The sequence below is a fragment of the Momordica charantia genome (genome assembly GCF_013281855.1).
Source record: "Momordica charantia cultivar OHB3-1 chromosome 10 unlocalized genomic scaffold, Mcharantia_2.0 BLBB01000010.1, whole genome shotgun sequence".
Taxonomy (NCBI): domain Eukaryota; kingdom Viridiplantae; phylum Streptophyta; class Magnoliopsida; order Cucurbitales; family Cucurbitaceae; genus Momordica; species Momordica charantia.
Window position 1 is genome coordinate 7,604,777 of NW_028275158.1, and position 21,891 is coordinate 7,626,667.

The 21,891-nt window shown below is 38.1% G+C and overlaps 3 protein-coding genes across 3 annotated transcripts; 1 reads left to right on the top strand and 2 right to left on the bottom strand.

Moving 5' to 3' along the window:
* Window positions 1-6,012: 6,012 nt before the first annotated feature.
* LOC148208474 (uncharacterized) lies at window positions 6,013-8,502 on the bottom strand. The gene is made up of 2 exons (XM_088118733.1): window positions 7,458-8,502; window positions 6,013-7,394 (listed from the first exon to the last, which is right to left on the bottom strand). Exons 1-2 carry the CDS (start codon window positions 8,500-8,502, stop codon window positions 6,013-6,015), a joined length of 2,427 nt encoding a protein of 808 aa, XP_087974859.1.
* A 4,691-nt stretch (window positions 8,503-13,193) lies between these two features.
* On the bottom strand, window positions 13,194-14,322 carry LOC111012878 (uncharacterized). The gene is made up of 2 exons (XM_022287177.2): window positions 13,918-14,322; window positions 13,194-13,448 (listed from the first exon to the last, which is right to left on the bottom strand). The coding sequence occupies exons 1-2, from the start codon at window positions 14,215-14,217 to the stop codon at window positions 13,422-13,424; spliced, it is 327 nt and encodes a 108-aa protein (XP_022142869.1). The 5' UTR covers window positions 14,218-14,322; the 3' UTR covers window positions 13,194-13,421.
* Window positions 14,323-16,858: 2,536 nt separating this feature from the next.
* On the top strand, window positions 16,859-19,551 carry LOC111012877 (ras-related protein Rab11D). Its single transcript, XM_022287176.2, has 2 exons — window positions 16,859-17,240; window positions 18,718-19,551. Exons 1-2 carry the CDS (start codon window positions 17,020-17,022, stop codon window positions 19,148-19,150), a joined length of 654 nt encoding a protein of 217 aa, XP_022142868.1. The 5' UTR covers window positions 16,859-17,019; the 3' UTR covers window positions 19,151-19,551.
* Window positions 19,552-21,891: the final 2,340 nt, after the last annotated feature.

A 21,891-nucleotide genomic window follows, 5' to 3' on the forward strand; every position in this document is an offset into this window, starting at 1 on the left:
AGGCGGCGGCTCCGCTCACCTGTCCCCCTTTCAGTGTTTTATTGTGCGGCTGGAAGGGGGTGCCGCACAATGCATGGTTATGTCATGCATTTGCGCCATGTATTGTGCATCCCATTGTGCATCCATAGTGTGTTGTCCATAGTGTTCTTCATAGCTCCACCCGACTTTTGTGAGCGCTTGTCCCTTAAAATATTCTTGCCGCTTAAAACAGGGCTCAATTTCACACTATTTTTCTTTTGGCCGCCGAATATTATGCACAATATTTGTTCTCTAAAGCCGCACTTTGTTGCCTACTTTTGGGCGCGTGGTCTTCACGTAAGTATATAAAAAGGTATCACGTCATCCTTTTTGTACATATCTTGCTTGAAAAATTGTCTTTCCTCTTAACAATAGTGCGGTTTATTGGGCATTTTTTAGGCTTTAGGGCATTTATTGTGCGGTTTTTTTGAAGGATTTTTTAGCGGATTGCTGGGATTGGTCGTAGTCAGGGCACCTGATTGTGCGGTTTTTTGGGCGGTTCTTGGAGCATAGTGCAGTTTATTGGGCTTTTTCAGAGACATCATCCATCATTTACGCATCTAGTTAGGCATCCTTGAAGTCACTTGGTTGGGCATTCCTGAGGTTCTGTCTAGTCTCTTTTCCTTTGAGAAGCTCGTTTGAAGGCAATTTTTTGGCAAGGTACTTTTCAAGGTAATTTTTCGATCTTTTACTTTTTCCTAATGCAATATGAAGGATCTTGGTTTAGGGAGTTCGGTAGCCGTTAGCCCCTTAGATCCTTGTTATGAAGAATTTACGTTTGACTCTTTAGAATTCTTTGACCCAACTAGGCTTCCCTCTCCCGTGCTTTCATTAGACGTAGGGACCTCGAAGGTTGGGGGACATACCGATGAGTGTTCCTTTACTCAGGCGGTGGCTGAGAGAGCGGCTGCTGGGGTAGCGGGCGGTGAGTTTTCAGGTAGAACTTCAGATGAACCTGAGAGTGTATATTTGAGCTGTGTCAGTATTACTGTGGTTTTGGAGCGAGTGAATACAGGTGAAGTAAGACCAGAAGGGGTTGACACGCGTTGTTCGAGCGTAGACACTATTACTGTAACCCTTGAGGTATCACCATTGTTGATGTCATCTCCAGATCGGTACTCATCTACGAGGCCCGCCAGCATTCGCTCTACCATTACCCAGAGTACTCTGGACTTTTATCGCTTTACTTATGAAATTCCAGAGAACATTGTTATGCGCGTGCCGGGTCCTGGTCCTGATGAGCGGATGTGCAGCCCACCTCCAGGTGAAACGGCTTTGTATACTGCCATGTTTAGTCATGGTTTGCGGATTCCTCTTCATCCATGTGTGCAGCGCTTTTTGAGTGATGTTGGCTTAGCTCCCGCCCAGCTGATCCCTAATGGGTGGAATCTATTGCTGGCATGTTTAATAGCTTGGCAATACGGCGGCGAGGGAGGTTTGACTGTAGAGACTTCCGCTATTCTGCACACTTTTGTTTTGAAGGTTGTTCCTCCTCAGGAAAACCAATATTTTTGTTTATCAAAGAGGAAAGAGAAGAAGCCCTTATTGGAGTCAGAAAGGGCTGGAAAGCAGAAGGTCTCTAATAAGGTTTCTAGTCGTCGTGATAGACAGAAAGTTACTATGCCTAGCTCTAATAAAAACTGGAAGAGTGAGTGGTTTTTTATTGGTGGGGATTGACTTTCCACTAGTGGAGGTATTTATGATATCCTGACTGATTTCAGGGCTCCTGGTAGGCATTCACTATTTTATTGCCTCCCCCTTTTTTTTATTGGTGTCTTTTCATTGCTAACTTGTTTTTTATCGACGTCTAGTCTTGGCTCGTATCCGTGGTCGACATACCTACACTGCTGCACGTTTAGAAAGAGGTCTAACTGACGTGGGAAAAAACGAGAACTTACTTACAGAATGCAGTTTGCGTCACTTACGGCCTATCAGATTTGACCCGTCCTCTCCCCGAGGCTCAGAGTCGACTTATTAGTGAGCCCCCATCTCCTGGTCATACTAGCGATTCCACTTCGGGTGAGTTCTCTCTCCTTGACTTTTATTTGCTTTTTGTTTTAGGACTTGCCTTTATGGTTTATCCTTTTTTTGCCATTAGATTCTTCTGAGTCTTCCGAAGATCAGGCGGAGATGAGTTTTTTCAATCGACTTTGAGCTAACAAGAGGTCTGCCTCGAGCGGGGGAGCTTCGAGTTATATTCCACCAGTTCAGCGGCATCGAGCGGTAGAGCCAGCTACTCTTCCTTGACCTGCCGGTGTTGCTCCTACGGCTACTATTCGCCCTCCTCCTTTGTCTGCTCGATCTGTACCTCCTAGCTCTGCTACTATGACCTTTGGGCTGTCTCTCCCTATGATTATTGAGTCTTCCCGTCTCGAGAGATCCCCGTCTCCTTTACGAGGCCCTGTATTTGGTTTTCAAGGACCTCACCAAGCACCGTTGCTACCGGAAGAGATTGACAGGGCTGGGAGACGTATTCAGGAGAGGGTGCAGATGAGGATTCTTCCTGGTTCATCCTCCATCGGCGACCCTGATCGGGACGTTTGTCATGCTTTGCGTGAGATACACAAGGTGAGCTTGTTTTTCTCGCCTTCTTCTTTTTCCTTTCTTTATTTTTTGTGTTTTCCTCTGTTTTACTACCGCTTGTTTGTTCTTTAGCATTGGGCACTGGTTGGTTCGTCGGTTTATCGTATGGGAACCGAGTTGTCTTACTTGCACCAGCAGAAGGTTGGGGCCGATACAGCTTTGGAGGAATCTCGAGAACTTGCGCGCCAACTTGGTCGACAGAAGGCAGAGCTCGAGATAACGCTTGGTCAGATACAACCTGAGCATGATCGTGCGATAGCAGAAATTGAGGCTATGAGGAAGGATCTGACTAGACATCAGGCAGAGTCAGATCGAGCTAAGGCCGAGCTTGCAAAATGCAAGGCAGAGCTTGAGGCTTTACGTACTGATTGGCGAGACCCTAGCAGACTGGAGGCCGCGATGCGAGAGGCAGGTGCCCTTGTGGCTATGCACAATGAGGCTATGAAGTTGGGTGTATCGTGGGTAACCACTATGGTTGGTGAAAGATATCCTGAAGTAGACTTAGGATTTCTTTCTTCAGCTATAGACGCGGAGTTGGCTCGACCAGACGAGTCTAATCATCCTGATATGGTGGTCGAGGCAGGTGACGTGGCGGCATCTACCGCGGGTCCTATCAGTTCTTCAGAGGTCGCTCGTCTAAATGACCTTGCCTCTTAGTTGGATGATACTATGGGTATACAGGGTGTGACTCGGGACGACGCTTCAGGGAGGGACGAGGTGTAGGGGTAGTTTAGCATGCTTTTCTTTGTTTATTTGGTTTTTGTATGCGTTTTGCAAAGACATGCTTCATGAGACATCCGTTGGTTTAACCAAGTATTTTTATTTATTTCCAATCGCGTATTTCAAGATATGGATAATATTTCTTAAGATGTTCTACATTCCATGGATGCTTTAACTGTTTTCCTTCAAGATTTTCCAAGTGGTACGTACCAGGTCGGGCGATTCAAGTAATACGATAAGGGTCTTCCCATGTAGGGTCGAGTACTCTGTCAGTACTGTCCTTTGTTCTTTGTGCTACTTTGCGTAGCACTGGATCACCTTCCTAGAAAGATCGTTGTCGAACATTGGTGTTGTAGTCTCGTGAGATGCGTTGCTTTTGGGCGATGATTCGTTGATGAGAGACTTCTCGGATTTCATCCAGAAGATCTAGATACATTCTGAGTTTCTCATCATTGGCGATGAGATCATATTCTTTTATTCTTAGAGAAGGCAGTCCTATTTCCACAGGGATGACTGCTTCGGCACCAAAAGCCAAAGAGAAAAGAGTTTCTCCAGTAGCTGTTTTGGCAGTAGTCCGGTAGGCCCATAATATGCTGTGTAATTCTTCGGCCTACCCCCCTTTTAAGGATTCTAGTCGGGTCTTCAGGTTATGTTTAATAATTTTGTTCACTACCTCGACTTGTCCATTGGATTGTGGGTGTGCTGGGGAGGAGCAAAAATGACGGATGTTGAGTTGCCCGCAGAAATCCTTAAAGTTGGCGTTATCAAATTGCTTGCCGTTATCGGAGATGATAGCATAGGGAACGCCAAACTGACACACGATACTTTGCCACACAAATTTGGTGATTTTCTTTTTCGAAATTGAGGCCAAAGCCTCAGCTTCGGCCCATTTAGTGAAGTAATCTACGGCCACCACAGCGTATTTAGTCTGACCTTTCCCAGTTGGCATTGGTCCTATGAGATCTATTCCCCATTGCGTGAAGGGCCACGGACTAATCATGGCAGACAGAGGTTTTGCTGGCATCCTTGGGATTATTGGGCAGCGATGACACAGATCACACGCTCGAGTGTAAACTTGGGTGTTTCGTCGTAGTGTCGGCCAGTAATATCCTTGTCGAAGAATCTTATGGGCTAAAGATCGTGCCCCTGAATGATTACCGCAGATTCCTTCATAAATTTCCCGCATCACATATTCAGCTTCCTCTTGGTCCAGACACTTTAGCAGGGGTTGTGAATATCCTTGTTTGTACAATACATCATGGGTCATGGTGTATTGGGCTGCTTGTCGCTGTAACCGACAGGCCTCGATCATGTTGGCAGGTAACTCACGTATTAAGGTATTTAATGATCGAACACATCCATGAGTCATGGCCTGGGACATTCATAGCGTAGACAACGAGGGTCTTCTCTGTACTAGATTGTGGTACGAATGTGACAGGGATAGTTCTACCAACGTTGGTTTGATAAGCGGTTGCCAATTGGGATAAAGCATCCGCATTCCTATTTTCTGATCGAGAAATCTGCTGAATCTCCCATTTTGGAAATTCGGCTAATAGTTGTTGTACCTGTTTTTTGTAGGCACTTAGCCTTTCCCCTTTTACCTGATATTCTCCACTAACCTGGTTGTACATGGAATCACTATGGACAAGCAGATGTTTGGCACCTTGTCCTCGTGCTACTTGGAGTCCGGCAATTAGGGCTTCATACTCAGCTTCTTTGTTGGAAGTTTTAAACCCAAATCTTAAAGCAACTTCCATGCATTCCTTGGAAGGTGACAGGAGTACTACTCCTGCTCCACAACCTTGGCCATTTGAGGATCCGTCTACATAGATTGTCCATAGCTCTGGATCTGCTGAGTGACCGTCATGGGTGCCAAGGGGGATATCTTCACTTTGTGGTATTAAGCCAGGAGTTAAATCAGCGATAAAGTCGGCGATTGCCTGCCCTTTAACAGCTGTTCGAGGCTTATATCGTATGTCATATTCTCCTAGTTCCACGGCCCATTTCATTAATCGTCCCGAAGTTTCGGGCTTCTGAAGGACCTGTTTCAGCGGAAGGTTTGTAAGTACGTGGATGGCGTGGGCCTGAAAATAGGGCCTCAGTCGCCGGGCTGCCACTATTAATGCTAATGCCATTTTTTCAATCGACGGGTAGCGGGTCTCAACATCGACTAGTGCCTTGCTGGTATAATACACAGGTACCTGGCGTCCATTTTCTTCTTTGACTAGGGCCGAACTCACTGCCGTTTCTGAGACGGCGAGGTATAGAAATAATTCGTCCGTTAAGGCTCTAAACTTGACGCAAAGTCTTGGGCGATGTCATCTCCATAACTGCTCGAATTTTGTCTGGATTGGCTTCGATCCCATTCTAATGAACCAGATATCCTAAAAATTTGCCGGAAGATACCCCAAAAGTGCATTTGTCAGGGTTTAGCTTCATATGGTATTTTCGTAGGATGTTGAAAGCTTCTGCCAGGTCATTCTCATGCTGGGTTGAGAGTCGACTTTTTACCAGCATGTCATCCACATAGACTTCCATATTCCAGCCAATTAAAGGTGCAAACATCTTATTTACTAACCTTTGATAGGTTGCTCCAGCATTTTTTAGGCCGAAGGGCATGACTTGGTAACAGTAGAGTCCTCGTTCTGTTACGACAGATGTCTTCTCCTGGTCAGGCTCGTGCATTCGTAACTAATTGTATCCAGAATAAGCGTCCATGAAACTTAACATTTCGTGACCGGCCGTGGCGTCCAACAATTGGTCTATTCGTGGTAAGGGAAAACTATCCTTTGGGCAGGCTTTGTTGAGATCCGTGAAATCGACACACATTCGCCATTTCCCATTAGGTTTCTTTACCATGACCACGTTGGACAGCCACTGTGGATAATTCACTTCGCGTATAAATCCTACTCTAAGGAGTTCCATCACCTCCGTCGAGATAGCTTGATTTCGCTCAGCGTTGAACGGTCTTTGCTTTTGGATCACAGGTTTGGCATCTGGATTCACATTGAGTTGGTGAACTATCACCTGGGGATCAATTCCTGGCATGTCGCCATGTAACCATGCAAATACATCAGCGTTACGTCTCAAAAATGCTATTAATTTCTCTTTGGGTTCTGATCCCATTTGCGTACCAATCCTAACTCGTTGTTCTTCGGAAAGTAGGGGTACAGTTTCAATCGCCTCTGCTGGTTCTCCAAGAGTGTTGTTGGGATTCTTTGACTGATCTGACAATGTATCCTCATCTCGATTGAGTGGGGCAAGTGTTGGGATATCAGAAAGTTTTCTTTCTTTTTCAGTATCGACGCTTGATTTCAGTGGTTTGATGTTTGGTATGACGGGTTCGGGACATAGGGCCATATAGTAACATTCACGAGCAATACGTTGCTCTTCTCGCACATTCCCTACTCCCCATGGGGTTGGAAATTTCATAACTTGATGTAAAGTGGAAGGTACAGCCCCCAAACTATGTATAGTGGGTCGTCCTAGGATAGCATTATATACCGAATCTAAATCAACGACCAAAAAGCACACTAACCTGTTAAGGATGCATTGACTTTCTCCAAATGAGACAGGTAATTCGATGCTTCCCTTTGGGTGGACTCGTTCTCCACCAAATCCCACCAGGGGAGTGTTGCACGCCTTCAATCGTTCTCGACCGATTCTCATAGCATCAAATGTTCGTAATGATAGGACATCAGCCGAGCTACCTCTGTCCACCAGTATACGATGTACTTGGATATTGACGATGGTAAGCGCGATTACTAGTGCATCGTTGTGCGATTGGTGTAGAATTTGTTCATCAAAACGGTTGAAGCATATGGTGAATTCAGAAGGCCTCGATGTGGATGTGCAGACGATGTGGTCATAAGGCTCACGCCGTGCTTGTCTGGCCCGAGCTTTTCTCTTTCTACTAGATTCTCCCCCAGCTGGTCCGCCAAATATCGTCCGGATCTCACGCGGATCGGGCTGCCTATTTGCTGGCGGTCCATCATGCGGAGGAGGGCGATTACCTCTTCCTCTTCTATCTACGAACTCTTGAAGATACCCTTGTTGTATCAGTGTTTCGATTTCTTCTTTCAAGCGAACACATTCAGCAGTGTTGTGTCCAGCTTCTTTATGGAATAAACGCTAACGGCTTCGATCTCGGGGAAAATTTCCCTGTTGTCTTTTAGCGGGCCACCTGAGGAGATTCTTATCCTTGATTTTCATCAAGATATGCTCTACTGGTACAATTGTTGTGGTATATCTTCGAATGTTTTTCGGGAACTGTCGATCTTTAGGCTGGTAGTCAGCTTTTGCTCTTTTTTTAGGATTTTGCCTAAAGGTCTGCCTTTCCTTTTTTAACTTAGGGCTTCGGGCAGTATTTCTCGGATTTTCTCTAGCATTGAGTAGTTCTCCAGCATGCATATGTTTTTGAGCTCGAGCGATAAAATCATCAAAGGTAGTTGGAGTTTTCTTACCTAATGACCAAAGAAACTTCTCATCTTGTAGCCCAGACATGATAGCAGTCAACGCAGTTCCGTCAGTGCCTCCTTCAACTTTGAGGGCTTCGTTGTTAAAGCGGACGATATATTCGCGTAGGCTTTCATTAGTTTTTTGTCGAAGCGTCAGTAAGTAGGTAGCTGGCCTCTTCTGTTCACGTCCCCCTACAAACTGTGTCAGAAAAGCACGAGTTAACTCCTGAAAGGAAGTTATCGACTGCCTTTTAAGTTGTCGATACCAAGTACTGGCTGGACCGGTAAGAGTTAACGAAAATGCCCTGCATTTTATCTCGTCACGAGCCCCCTGAAGATCCATCCAGGCGCTAAAAGTGTCAATATGGTCCAATGGATCTTTGGTTCCATCATATTGCTTCATGGTTGGCCATTTGAACTTTGGCGGTATTGCTACTGCCATGACATTATCTGCGAATGGGGTGCCCGACTCATCACGCGGTTCTTCTTCGTTTGGTATCTTATTGGGGTAGCCATTATGGTTACTCAATGTGGCGCATGGACGTTCCTCAGTAGGTATTTGGCGACGATGGTTGAGGAGATCGCGCAAATCCGATTGTTCTCGACTTTCATGTTCTTTTCTTTGGTTTTCCAGGAACTCCCGCAGGTCGTTGGTATCCATTCCTTCTAAATCTGTTCGTGACCATGTCTGGTGGTATCGTCGTTTGTTTGGAATGCGAGCCATGGGGGAATTGACACTATTTGGGGGATTCCTGGGTCGGTTGTTTCCTCTTAGGGTCAGTTTCTCCTAAGAATTTTGGAAGCGGGCTTGTTCGGGACTCGTCTTCACCTTCTATGGGAGCCTTTCCTTTGATTGGATCTCGAACGGGTGGTCCCTGAGAGGGGGAACTGGCGCAAATTCCTGAGTGTCTTTTTTGTTTTAACAGATCCAAAATTTGGGCCATATCTCCCTTCAGTCCCTACACATCTCTGTTAATTTGGGTGTACTTATTTCGACGTTGCCGAGGCACCTCGGTATCGTCTACGAGCTGGGTAGTCACCGTAATGTTCTCTTGTGCCCTCCTAGCACCCTGAATCGGACGCCGGAAGGTTGGTCGGGATGCTATATGCTTCTGGCCATGATGTTCTGTTCGCCCGAAATCCCTAGTTTCCTCTGGAATAGTTTGGGCATCTTTTGGGTCCATGATGTGAAAATTTGTTTTTGGATAGTCGTCCCCACAGACGACGCCAACTGTTGATACAATTTTTGGGAACTCGGGTCGGGTCGAGCAAACCAAGTAATCTGGAGAATCGACCGTCGAGCTTTTGGATAAGGATTTCATTCGAAAGTTTGGAGGGGCTTGGATCTGCAATAAGAGAGAAAATAAGAAAACACCGGTGTGGTGTCGGCCGACCACACTCCGATGCTTAAGTCAGTTGATGAGCTTTAAGCGTGGAAGAGAGGAAATGAGCAAGTCTCGAGTGAATTACTTGAAAGAGAATGACATACCTCACTTCTATTTATAGGTTTTGATGGCAGTGTGAACAGGTGTTGAAAAGTCAAAGAGGTTTTTGTCAAAGCCAACCGCCGCTCTATAATTGGCTCTATAATAAGACCAATAATTGTGCAGAGAAAGTCGGTGGGCATCTTATGTCAAATATCCGCACTATGGTGGCGGCTTCCTTGGCGGTAGTCAAAGAAAATGGTTGAAAAAGAGGGTGCGATCTAATAGGCCGCACAAAAACGGGGCCTACTGCCACAAGGCGGCGGCTCCGCTCACCTGTCCCCCTTTCAGTGTTTTATTGTGCGGCTGGAAGGGGGTGCCGCACAATGCATGGTTATGTCATGCATTTGTGCCATGTATTGTGCATCACATTGTGCATCCCATTGTGCCTTGGACTGATTTTTTCTTTAACGGATTGGGTTCTCTTGAGCCCAATTCCTTTCTCACTTTATGGCTGTCAAATCTCTTTTAATTCCTCTAACAACTTATTTCTTAAAAAAAAATCTTATTTTACTTATCGGAACATATTTCAACCCATGAATACATCAATAATGATGGTATGTTGTAATCTGCAATGATGGTATGTTTTAATATAAAAAATTGCAGTAGGTAGCAAAAATCTTTTATGTATTTCAAAATATGTCACATATTTTTTAAAATTTTCAAATATAGCACAAATTTTTACTAATATCAGTAGTATATCAGACACTCATGTTAGTAGTATATCATATGTATATCACATACATATGGTACATATACTCATATAAGTAATATATTATATGTATATCACATACATATTGTAAGTATACCATACACTCACATCAATAATATATAAGATGTGTATCATATACATATATCGGTAGTCACATATATTATAAATATATTACAGATGTATATCATTTGGGTAAAGTTATCGTTTTAAAACTGGACCTCCGTTTAAAAAAAAAGTACTGAAAAAATTAAATGTGGTTTCTATTTTGTTAATTTTACTAAATGTTTTTGTCATACTCACAATTGTCCCTTTAAATTTCTACTCCATATTATTTTTTTTATTTTAATATTTTATTTTAGTCTTCCATTTTATAAATGAAACAAACTTCCATTGTTTAATATAAATTTAAATTATTTTTTAAACCCTTTTTAATTCAATAATATGTAGAGTAGAGATTTGAAGTTCAAACCTTTTAATATGTCTTAACCAGTTGAATTATGTTAAAGTTGGCAACTTGTACCTTATATCTACTATGTTTTGTGTTGTGTTTCAAATATACTACATATTTCCAATATTTGATTAAGCAGACATCTAGTCGTCAAATCATACTATTTAATTTTTACCAATCAACTTCAGTAATTTCACTAAAACGAGCATATTTCAATGGTAATTAGCATATACTTCAAACTATGAGGTTGCGAGTTCGAATTCCCTCCCCAAGATGTTGTACTAAAAAAAACTTCAGTAGTTTCAAATATTCATTCTTAAATAGATAAGTATTCTGTAATTATGTGTGATGAGAGATAATATATTCATCTATCCATCACTCTCGCGAGTCTTTAGAATTTAAAGTCCAATCCAATTTGGCAAACACTTTTATTTTAAAAGTTTACAGATTATATGGTTGAAAGTTTTTTTTTCTTTCAAAATTTGGCTAAAATATTAAAATTATTTTCAAAATATATTAAAAACAAAGAAAAAAAATGTTAGTAGATAAAAATATCATTTTGAAAAGACAACAAAACATTAGTAGATAGACCATAAGGTGTCTTATTTAGATCCATTTGGAAAATAAATAATTATAATTTAAAAGATTTTAATGATTACACTAATATTGCTTATTATCCTATAATTTATTTTCTATGATAATTTAGTTCAATAAATAATTTTGGTAATGATAAAAGTATAAAGGAGCATTTGTAATTCAATCAATATCTGTTTCAACGATAATTAGTATAATTCGAGGGATAATTTTAAATTCTCAAAAAAAATGAAAAAGGGATAATTTTAATAATGAGAATAAAGTAACCTTTATTTAAAAAAAAAAAGAAAGAAAAAAAGAAAAATCCTATACTTATTTTTATGAAAGCCTAAATGAAGGTGGCCTTGGACCTCAGTCGTCAAAGAATGTGATTTGGGCCCCTTGTATCAGGCCATTGTAATTTGCCCACTGAAAGTTAACAGTTCAAATTTCAAATTTCAAAATATCAATTTTTTATTACATTTTTGCACGTTTTCTTAATATTATTTGTATGGATTAATAATACTCGTCTGAGTTCAAAGCTCCTCATTTTCCCATAGGGAGTAGGATCCTGGAAACGTGTTAAATGCAATGCAAAATAAATGTGTGGACTAATATAATGTTCGTGGTTAATATATAATTTTTTTTAGTTGTGAGATATAGATTCGCCTATGACCTATTAATTGAACATATATACTTTAATATTAACTATGTCAAAAGTGCTGTAATTGAAAAGCTAAATTATATAAATGAAATTGTAATTTTTAGAATAAAAAGACAAAATTGACATAATTAGGTGTAATTAAAAAAAACCAATAACTATAATCATTATCTACCATCTCACAAGTATAAATTGCTAAGGTAATACACTTCGAAATTGCTCAGGATACCCTTTTTTTAGTTTAGTTTCTAGAATCTGTTTCTTAGTTCTAGATCCCTCTTACTAACTGGAATCAAAGAGAATTAGTAGATCTGTTCCGCCCAAAATGGAATGGACTAGGGTTATGAACTTATAATCCTTATGATCGAGTCGATTCCATGATTATAAGTTCATTCCATACCGGGCAAAACTTAAAAAGCATCTCATCTATTCGTGTTTCCTATGTATCAAAATATTTTAGTGGAGATTAGTAACAAGACTGAGTGCCTAAGTATTATTCATACATGCTTACCTAGAACTCCTGTATTGACTCTTTCATATGGTGTATTTCTAATAGCTCAAAAATGATAGTGTAATCTATTTATTTACTAAATACAATAAAAATAGACCAATAAAAAAAATTGACCTCTTACTATAGTTGACAACCAAGGGAGAAATGTAAAAACAAATAAATACATATATTTTTTAAAATAATAAGTTTTCAATTGTTCAATGGTGGACAATGTTTAGTATTTACTGCCAATTATTTTCATGAAAAAAAGAAGAAAAAGAAAAAAAAAAGGCTCGCTCTGAAGATGAAGAGGTATAGTAAAAAAAAAGTTTGACAATTATTTAATTTATTTTTTGAAAAAAAAAATCTCCTCTCACCCCTTTAACCATTTTCTCACTCTTGGTTGTAGCATTTTGTGAATTCTAGGAAGGCGATTTGTGAATTGAATTGAAGAATGAAATGCGCTAGGATTGTGAATTCTAGGAAGGCGATTTGTGGATTGAATTGAAGGATGAAATGAATTAGGAAAGGCGATTTGTGAATTGAATTGAATTATTATAGCAAAAATAGACTACAATATCAGAAATGAGCTAGGAAAGACGATTTGTGAATTGAATGGAAGAATGAAAGAGAGAACATAAAAGTGAGAAGACAGGAAGGAAAAAAAAAAGAACCCCTGAAATGGCTACTAAGAAAGAGCACCTGTCACATTTATGTATGATGAACAAAAGGAATCAAATTGAAGCTTACAAGAGACAAAATTAAAGGAGGATTGAAATCAGAAAAAGAAGCAAAAGCAGTGCTTGGTGTTGGTTCCTTGTGTTCTTTAGCTTATCCAAAAGTAAAGGAATGTATACATATATATATATATATATATTGTGGCTTTACCTTACCTGCACGGAGACAGTTTGCAGAGTCTGAAATTCCCCTTTTGTTTTTCTGCATAAAATATCCCCATGGCAGCTGCAGGACTGAGTATGTCTGAGATTGAAGGGTCGCTGTATATACCAAATTCAAATTCTACACAGTGAAAAGGGAGAAGCCAAATAATGTGAATATTCTTCCTTTTTTTTTGCCCCAGTTTTTATGGCAAATAGAAGTGAGTATTGATTTCTTCTTTTTCTTTTTTCTTCAATGGTACTAAATAAGAATACAATTAACAGAATCCTCAAAAGAAAAAACTAATTTCTGTTTCCTTTTTTCCTGAATCATTATGAATCAGCCATATATCATAGTTGGAGAGGGAGAGTCACTCAACAAAGTTGTAAGGTGGAATCATGGATTCCAAGAACACCAAAATCCCTGCATTAAACACCACAATTTTCTAGTTAACATCATACCATTAAAACATGATGATTTCCGTATCTTCATGGATATGAACACAAGAATACAGTTAATACAATTTTAAAGATTGCAGTGTAAACAGAAAACGAAATCATGCTCATAAACAATAAAGAGATAACGGTTTCTACGATTCTAACTTTTTACTTTGGAAATTAGGAAAGTAAATGTAGATTTTCCGTTTTCTTTGTTTTCCTCTTTGATTTCTCGCTCGATTGATTAAAGTTAATTTATCCGCGAATACGTTCGATTTAAGCATTTAATTTAACGCAATTCTTTTCACGCGTTTCTCAAACAATCCTAATTAAATCTGCCTCTGCCTCAGAGTCTTTTAAATTACAGCGAGGCGATTCCGAAACCAATTAGAAAATGAAACCTAGCAACCAATAATGAGTAAATTAAAATACGATCGCGATTCGCGAGCACTTACTCTGAAACAGATAACGAATTTCCTCCACGCCTTCTTCGCACTGTCGAGCTTCGAGAAAACCTCGTAGCCGGAGCAAACTTCGGCCGGCGAATCCAAAAACACTCGCCTCGGAATTGGCGGAGACCACAAGCTACTCTGCTCGTAATCGAAGTCGAATTGCGAGGCGTCGAAGAACTTGCCGAGAAGCCGATCCGATACCGATTTCGATACGAGTTGAACGCTCGGACTCGTCGGACTGGTACATTCGAGAAACGAGGAGGAGGAGGAGGAAGAAGAAGAAGAAGCGGCGGAGATCGGCATCGGAGAAACGATCGGAGAAGAGAAACTTGTCGGCGAAGACGAAGACGAAGAAGGAGTGCTGCAGAAGACGAAGCTGGAGAGCGCGCCTTTTGTTTCAGATTGGGGACGTTCTGAAAATGTAAAATAGAATATTTAAAGGGGTCAAAACGTGATTTCTAAATATTTGGAGACCGTTATGAAACAGTTATTAAAGTACAGAGAATGTTATTGTTGGAGTAATTAGGAAGTAAACCACCAAAAAAATAAAAATCAAAATAAAAATAAAAAATCGTTTGAGGGAGAGAGATAAAATAAAATGGGAAATTTATCATTTTTACCTATTAATTTTTATGTTAAAACTTTTAATTTCATCAGATGCAATATTCATTCTAAATGTTTAAAAATATTACAATTTCATCCCTTGATAGACTTTTGTTTTTAATTTCACAAGATGCAATATTCATTCTAAATTTTTATGTTTTAAATAAATAAATGCAAATATGAAAAACAAGTGTAATTTGTCTTTTCTATAATTTAATTAAATTTGGCCATTTTTTATTTTTCCACGACAAGAAGTGGTTTTTTTAAACTTCATGTCGGAATCCAACTTTTTTAATATGAAAATTACAAGAGTTTGAATTATGGACTTCATATTATAATGTAGTGTTAAATCACTTATTGGTCCAAACACTTTAACTAATAGGTTAAAATACTTGGTGTATGTATAAGTTTTAGTTCATATTACTCATGTATTTTCAAAAAGTTCGTTTTTGTCTTTATTCTTTCAACTTTGATTCATTTTTTCCATGTTTTCAAAATGTTTTTTTTTTGTGTTCTTTTAAATAATGGTATTTTTGGCCCATATTTTCAAACTTTTACCACAAATTCTACCCATAATAGAAATCGCTTAATATATATATATATATATATATATATATATATATATATATATTTAGTACATAAATCGCTTAATAAAGTCATAGTTACATTTCAATATAAATATATTGAATGTAGCGTCCGGTTGAAATCGTGATAGAAGGAATAAGATTAAAAAATAAAATGAAGTGACCATAAAGTACAAAGACCAAAATGAAGAATAAAATTAACAAAATTTGAAAGTACAGAGACTAAAATTAATATTTTAAAAATATAGGGATTAAAATAAACGAAAACTGAAAGTACAAGGAATAAAATAGTATTTTAATTCAAATAAATTTTGTTTTTTAATGTATTATCAATTATAAATTTCTTTTTTCAATCCTACTACAACATTTGAGCTATTTCTCCCTCCAATATTGTCTCTCTAGGTTTTAGAAGTCCTCGAGTTTATTGTATATAGTAGGGTACCAGAAGTTTTAATTCATCGGGTTATTGAGAGGTGTAGCATGTATTAATTATAAATTACTGTATGAAATGTTGGTTTGATCTCAAACAATTTAAATATTGATAGCTAATTATGAACATTTTTATAGCTACTTACCTATTCTTCTAGTCATGTTGGTTGTTTTTTAGCTATATTTGGGCATTGTCTCGATGGGTTTGTACACTTTTTTTTCCTACAAAACAATAAAATACATGGTGGAAATATTGTTTATAAATTTACGTTATAAAAATAAAAACGAAAACAAAATAGTTTGTCTTTAAATTTAAAATTTTATTTTTAGTCCTCAAACTGTAGTTAAACGTTATACTTAGCTATAGTTAAAATTTTTACTCTTTTTTATTTTATTAACTATTAAAAATAGTCAAACCGAACATAACTCAAGTGGTTAAAACACCTATCTCTAATCAAAATGCCATGAGTTCAATTTGAAGGAAAACTTATAATAAAAATTAATTAGGTTTAAATCTCGTTTTAGTCAATAAACTTTTCAGAATATTCTATTTTGGTCCGTTAACTTTTAAACACATTTGCTTTAGTCTATTAACTTTACTTTAGTCTATGAAATTAATAAAAATACAACCAATATAATCATTATGTTATTTTGCTTTAACAAAATTGTATGAAGTATTTCCAATGAATTCCTAATTAGAAAAAAGTAATGAAAAGCATAGTTGGTCATTGAACACGTTAATTAGTATGAAAAATGCATCTCTCAAAGCAAAGAACGTGGATTTGAGCGTGCATTAATATTAACATGTTGAGACAGACATGTATTGAAGTCACACAAGTTGCTCAAGACAAACCAAAATAGTTATCTTTCTAAAGTTCACAAATTAAAATAACGCTTCAAAAGTCGAAAGAAACATCATTCATCTATATCCTTTTTACGCCCATGTCGATAAAAGTTCCTAGATTCAAGGAGATATATGACAACATATAAGTTATCGTACCTTGTAAATCCACCGTAAACTCATTATCATAATCCTAGACAAATAGCGGGAACTGAATCCGCATCTTCTCCTCGACAAAGAGAAATTTTACCATTAACTCAAATGTTTATTATTCTTTTAAAACAAATCAAGTTCATTAACTCGACCAACTTCAAAGGCTAAGAATTGATTTTTTCCCGAATCAAAAAAACGAGAGACGTTGGATCAAAGGAGCGTGCAGGCTCAGGATAAGCAACCATGGACCTTCCCTCACACTGCTCCTTTATTATTTATTATTATTATTTTAATTTTGTTTGCCCCGAAACATCATTCTTTCTCGGCGCTTTTTTTTCTCTCCATTTTTTTTTATTGATTTCACACACTTCCCTCCCACTCGAGCGCTGCATTCCATCAAAAATTTTCCCTTCCATTACTCGCAGTAACTCTCTCTCTCTCTCTCCCCTCCGCTGTTTCTTCTTTGTAAAGTTTTGAGCCCAAATCGGAGCAACAATGGCTGGCTACAGAGCCGATGATGATTACGACTACTTGTTCAAGGTGGTTCTCATTGGGGACTCCGGCGTCGGCAAGTCCAATTTGCTCTCCAGATTCACCAAGAACGAGTTCAATCTCGAGTCCAAATCCACCATTGGTGTTGAGTTCGCCACCAGGACCTTGAATGTCGATAGTAAAGTTATCAAAGCTCAGATTTGGGACACTGCTGGCCAAGAGAGGTTTTGTTTCTTTTTTCTGTTTCGTTTTCTCCTCTGGATTTCTCTTGTTTGCTTCCCTTGATTCGCATGAGTTGCTTTAAGTTTTCGATTCTGGTTGCTTGCTGTTTTTCTGAGATGGAACTGTTCTGATTTCTGGGGTTTAGCGTGTTCCGGTTTGAGAGAGGTATGTAATAACCTAGATCTGTTCGGTACCGACTGTGGTTTCTTCTTAATCTTGGGTTCTTCTGGTTTAATTGAGTGTTTTCGTGCTCGCGGAGTCGGTTTTGATGTCGTCTTACTCTGATGTGGAGGCTTGTTCTTCTTACTACGTAGTTGTATGAGTAATCAAATCACTCTGGTCGATGACGTAGGAAAATCTTAGATTCAGAAAGCATTTCTTTGTGAAGAATTCATTTAGTAGATGTTAATGAAGTAGTTGGGAACTTGGAATTATCCGAGCGGACACGGAGATATTATTGTTGAGGAAGACTTGCGGATTCTGTTCCTTGGATCGTGTGCTTTGAGCCATCTCCTTTTCAAATCTTTTACAATTTGTAGTAGCAACAGGAAGTTTGTTTGATTCTTCGCATTATTCTTTCCCCTCTGCCCCGAGAAAAGTATAAAGTTATTCGGCTTCCTTCTACAGGAATTCATTTCCTGTATTCCGGGGGGGAATTAATTAAAATTTTCTTTCATGCGTTGTATTTGTACCTCCTCAGATTTCTGATTTCTGTTTAACAATGCCTAAGGAGGCAAAAATAAAACAAAGATGTCAATGAAATTTCTGTTATGACCTGGGTCGGCAGGGACATTGAACACGGTCAGAGATATTGATTCCCTATTTTTAGAGAGCTCGAATTGGTGCTGTCATTACTTAGAAGTAGTTTAGAATCTCCTACCAACCAGAGAAACTATGTCATTTCTGTACAATTTATAAAATGATAGAAACTGTGACACGGGCAGGAATCGTCGAGTGAGTGCGGAACGTTGTCATAGGTTCTCGGGCTTGTATTCTCGCTATTATGATTTTTTATTGCTTGTCAAATTAGCTATCTCTGAAAAAAACTGAACCTGCTATATGGAGTGGCATTTACTTGCCTATATGCTATTCATGTACTGGATTTCCCCGAAACACAGAAGAAAAAATGGCGCCACTCCATGATAATTATGAATCTGCACTCTTAACACCCCCTCCACAGAATAAGCATCTGATAATAGAAATAGAATGATCTGCAGTACAAGATGTGCTTTTGGTTAACCATGATTTTACTTTTGTTTTCTCTATACATGTAATGATGCCTATGAATGTTGATTATGAAATTAAAATTCCTGTGGTGATGTGATCCTGTAGGAAACTGGGTTACGATTCTCTTATAAATTAGTTGGAAAGATCTCTTCATCAATACAAGTCTGGTAGACTGATTATATGATGTAGTTTACAATCTCCATCTCATGTTAAAATTAGTTGTTCAGATCTGCATGGCTTCTGTGTTTATAGGTACCGTGCCATCACCAGTGCCTACTATCGTGGAGCTGTCGGTGCACTCCTTGTATACGACGTCACTCGTCATGCAACATTTGAGAATGTGGACCGGTGGCTAAAAGAACTGAAGAACCACACAGATTCCAACATCGTAGTAATGCTTGTTGGCAACAAATCTGATCTTCGCCACCTTGTTGCTGTTCCAACCGAAGATGGCAAGTCCTACGCCGAGAGGGAATCACTCTACTTCATAGAAACTTCTGCACTAGAAGCAGTCAACGTCGAGAAAGCCTTCGCCGAGGTCCTCACTCAGATCTACCACATCGTAAGCAAGAAGGCCGTTGAGGGCGGAGAAAATGGATCTGCCTCCTCTGTCCCTGCCCAAGGGGAGAAAATAAACATCAAAGACGAATCGGGTCTAAACAGAATCAAATGTTGCTCGAGCTAACTTCGGTAATATGTCGGGATGATTTTGGATTTCATGTACTGTACTATTTCTTCTTCTTCTTCTTTTTTTTTTTTTTCTTTTTTGGAAGAGAGACCAGGACCCAAAAAAAAGGTTAAGAAAAAGGAAGATATCCCCCAGACGATCGATCTTTGCTGTATTACAGAAGGGTTCCTCGGCCACATGATTGGTTCGTGGTTGGCTGTTGTTGTCAATCATTAGCTGTGGTTTCTATGGTAAATGTCCTCCATTTTAGTCTGTTAGCCCCCTTTGAGATCTATGAGAATTCATGATGTGCTTATGACGATGATGATGATGAACCCTTATATTCATTCATATGTTGTTAAGTTGTTTTATGATGTGAACTTCATATTTATAACAGTTAAAATTACATTTTTAGTCCACCTCCTGCTTCAATCTTCAATTTTAATTCAGGACTATTTTCGTCAATGTACTCTCGACTTTGGTTCATGCTTTTGTTTTTGTTCATTTTAGTCGTTGTACTTTCGAAACGTCTGTTTTGGCTTTGTATTTTAAAAAAGTGACCAATTTTGTTGCTTCATTTTCATTTTTATCTCAGTTCTTATTAAATGGTTTTCATTGTGTATAAGATTTGTGTTAACACTTAAAATAGGGATTAAATTGGTCGCTGTTTTAAAGTATATGGATTAAAATGTTAAAAGTACACGGAATAAAATGAATTAAGTTTGAAACTACATACGAATTTTAAAATGAACTAAGTTGGTTTGAAACTGCATATAAACTGCATACAAATTTTTAAAGTATAAGATTAAAATGTACTTTTGATTAATGTTTTTAAAGTATAAAATTAAAATGAACAAAAATAAAAAAGTACACATAATAAAAATAGTATTTAAACCTCAATTCAATTTAGTCTATTAGGGTTTTTTTTTTTCCTAATAAAACATTTACTATTGTCCTTCATCGTGCCATACAAAAATCGTGTAATAAAATTTTGCGGCTATAATTTGAAACTGGTCCCAAAAATTTACCCCAATAGGATGAAGATTTTATGTGAAATTACAAGTTTGAATGCATCTTTAGATTGAAAATATATATAATTTCAGGGTTCGCCATGACGTAGAGATATTTGGTAGCTTTCTTAAACTTTTAGAATTATAAATATTGAATTGAGATAATGTGGTATAGTGTTGATGCTGAGATTTTGGCTTTCTTGGTTCTCGCCAAATACGCAACAAATTTGATGATCACGGAACTGGATACCTGCAAAACCGAGCAGTCCTAAACCGGTGTGACTTCGTTCATACGGCTCCGATGCTTAAGTCAGCGTTGAGAGAATTACTCAGTAAAGCAATTAGGGTTTTCTTTGCTTACCTTTAGGGGTTCAGCGAGTAATTCCATTTATAGGAGTCTTGCCTTCTGAAACCTTCTCGTTGAGCCCATCTATCCGTCGTCACTGGATCAAAGGGATTCGTGGACCGAGACACCTCTCCTAATGGGAGAGGAGAGAAAGTGGGCTCGGCGCCAAGCCGAGGTCGGGATTGGGCCCCAACTCGCTTGGTCTGTCGCTGGGTTTGGATCTCTCTGATTTGTATAATGAGGGTGGAAAGTGTAATTTAACCGCTTATAATCAACATTTAAAATGATTTGCAAAAAAAGAAAAAAAAGAAAAAAGAAATCTAAAAATCATGAAATCACTTCAAAATAAATGGTTTTAGTTCAAGCTCTTTGAAAGAAAAAAAAAGTTTAAAAAATTTGTTTAGGTAGTTGATATACTGGTCTGGACCTTGTGATTTGGGCATAATATCAATTTGTTGTTTATAATTTTAAAATTAAAATTTAATTTCTATGATTTTTTAAAACCTCACAAATCGTGGTTGTTATTAGCATTACTATGTTAAAGAGTGACAATAAACTTATGTTTTTTATTGACTAATTGTATTAGTTGATTGGAGTTTAGAGATTTGTTAAAAATAAGATTAAATAAAAGTTTCTTAGGTGAGTAAAAAATAGTGTAGGAATGATTTGTGAGGTTTAATCCTATCATAGCGACCAAATTGAAACTTTTAAAATCATATAAACAAAATTATAATAAAGTTATGCTCATGGCTTAATCTTTTTAAACTAGAGGAACCAAATTAAAATTATATAAAAGTACAAACACCCAATTAAGATTTCAATGATATTAAATAAGTTCACCTATCTAGTCCACAAACATTTTTTTCCCTTTAAACCTTAACTATAATAAATGCATATAATTGACATTATTATTTAAATGCCCTAATAAATTGATTGAATAAATAAATTATAATTTGAGATAACATCACAATAAGCGGCATACAAGATTATATCAAGTGGACAATAAAGTATTTTTTTATTACAACAAATGTAAGATGTAAGAGGTGAGAGATCGTAACTATGACCTCAAGATAATGAACAAGATATTTTAACCATTATGCTCAATGATGGGACAACAAATTATGTCTTGAGATATATTTCACATCTAATAATCTAATTTTTTAGCTCAACTACCCTTTTATCATGCTAATGTACTTGTCCTGAGTTTACCTTTGCACGTCGATAATTGCTTGTCATCAGGGATCGACTTTGCCTCGCTCACAAGTAAGGTTTTGGAATCGGACTATCTCAAAGGATCCAACTTTTGTTGACCAAGAAGAAGATATTGACTGGGCAAATATTTGGGTGAAAAAAAATTTGGAGATGGAGTTGTTTTAGGAGATAAATTTTGTGCATGTAAATAG

What these genes read in the sequence shown, in the direction of transcription:
- LOC111012877 (XM_022287176.2), top strand. Translation starts at nt 17,020, where the DNA reads ATGGCTGGCTACAGAGCCGATGATGATTACGACTACTTGTTCAAGGTG. An exon ending in GACACTGCTGGCCAAGAGAG is followed by an intron (nt 17,241 to 18,717) that starts GTTTTGTTTCTT and finishes CTGTGTTTATAG; the next exon opens with GTACCGTGCCATCACCAGTG.
- LOC111012878 (XM_022287177.2), bottom strand. Translation starts at nt 14,217, where the DNA reads ATGCCGATCTCCGCCGCTTCTTCTTCTTCTTCCTCCTCCTCCTCCTCG. An exon ending in AATTCGTTATCTGTTTCAGA is followed by an intron (nt 13,449 to 13,917) that starts GTAAGTGCTCGC and finishes TGTTTAATGCAG; the next exon opens with GGATTTTGGTGTTCTTGGAA.
- LOC148208474 (XM_088118733.1), bottom strand. Translation starts at nt 8,502, where the DNA reads ATGGCTCGCATTCCAAACAAACGACGATACCACCAGACATGGTCACGA. An exon ending in TTTTCCCCGAGATCGAAGCC is followed by an intron (nt 7,395 to 7,457) that starts GTTAGCGTTTAT and finishes GCTTGAAAGAAG; the next exon opens with AAATCGAAACACTGATACAA.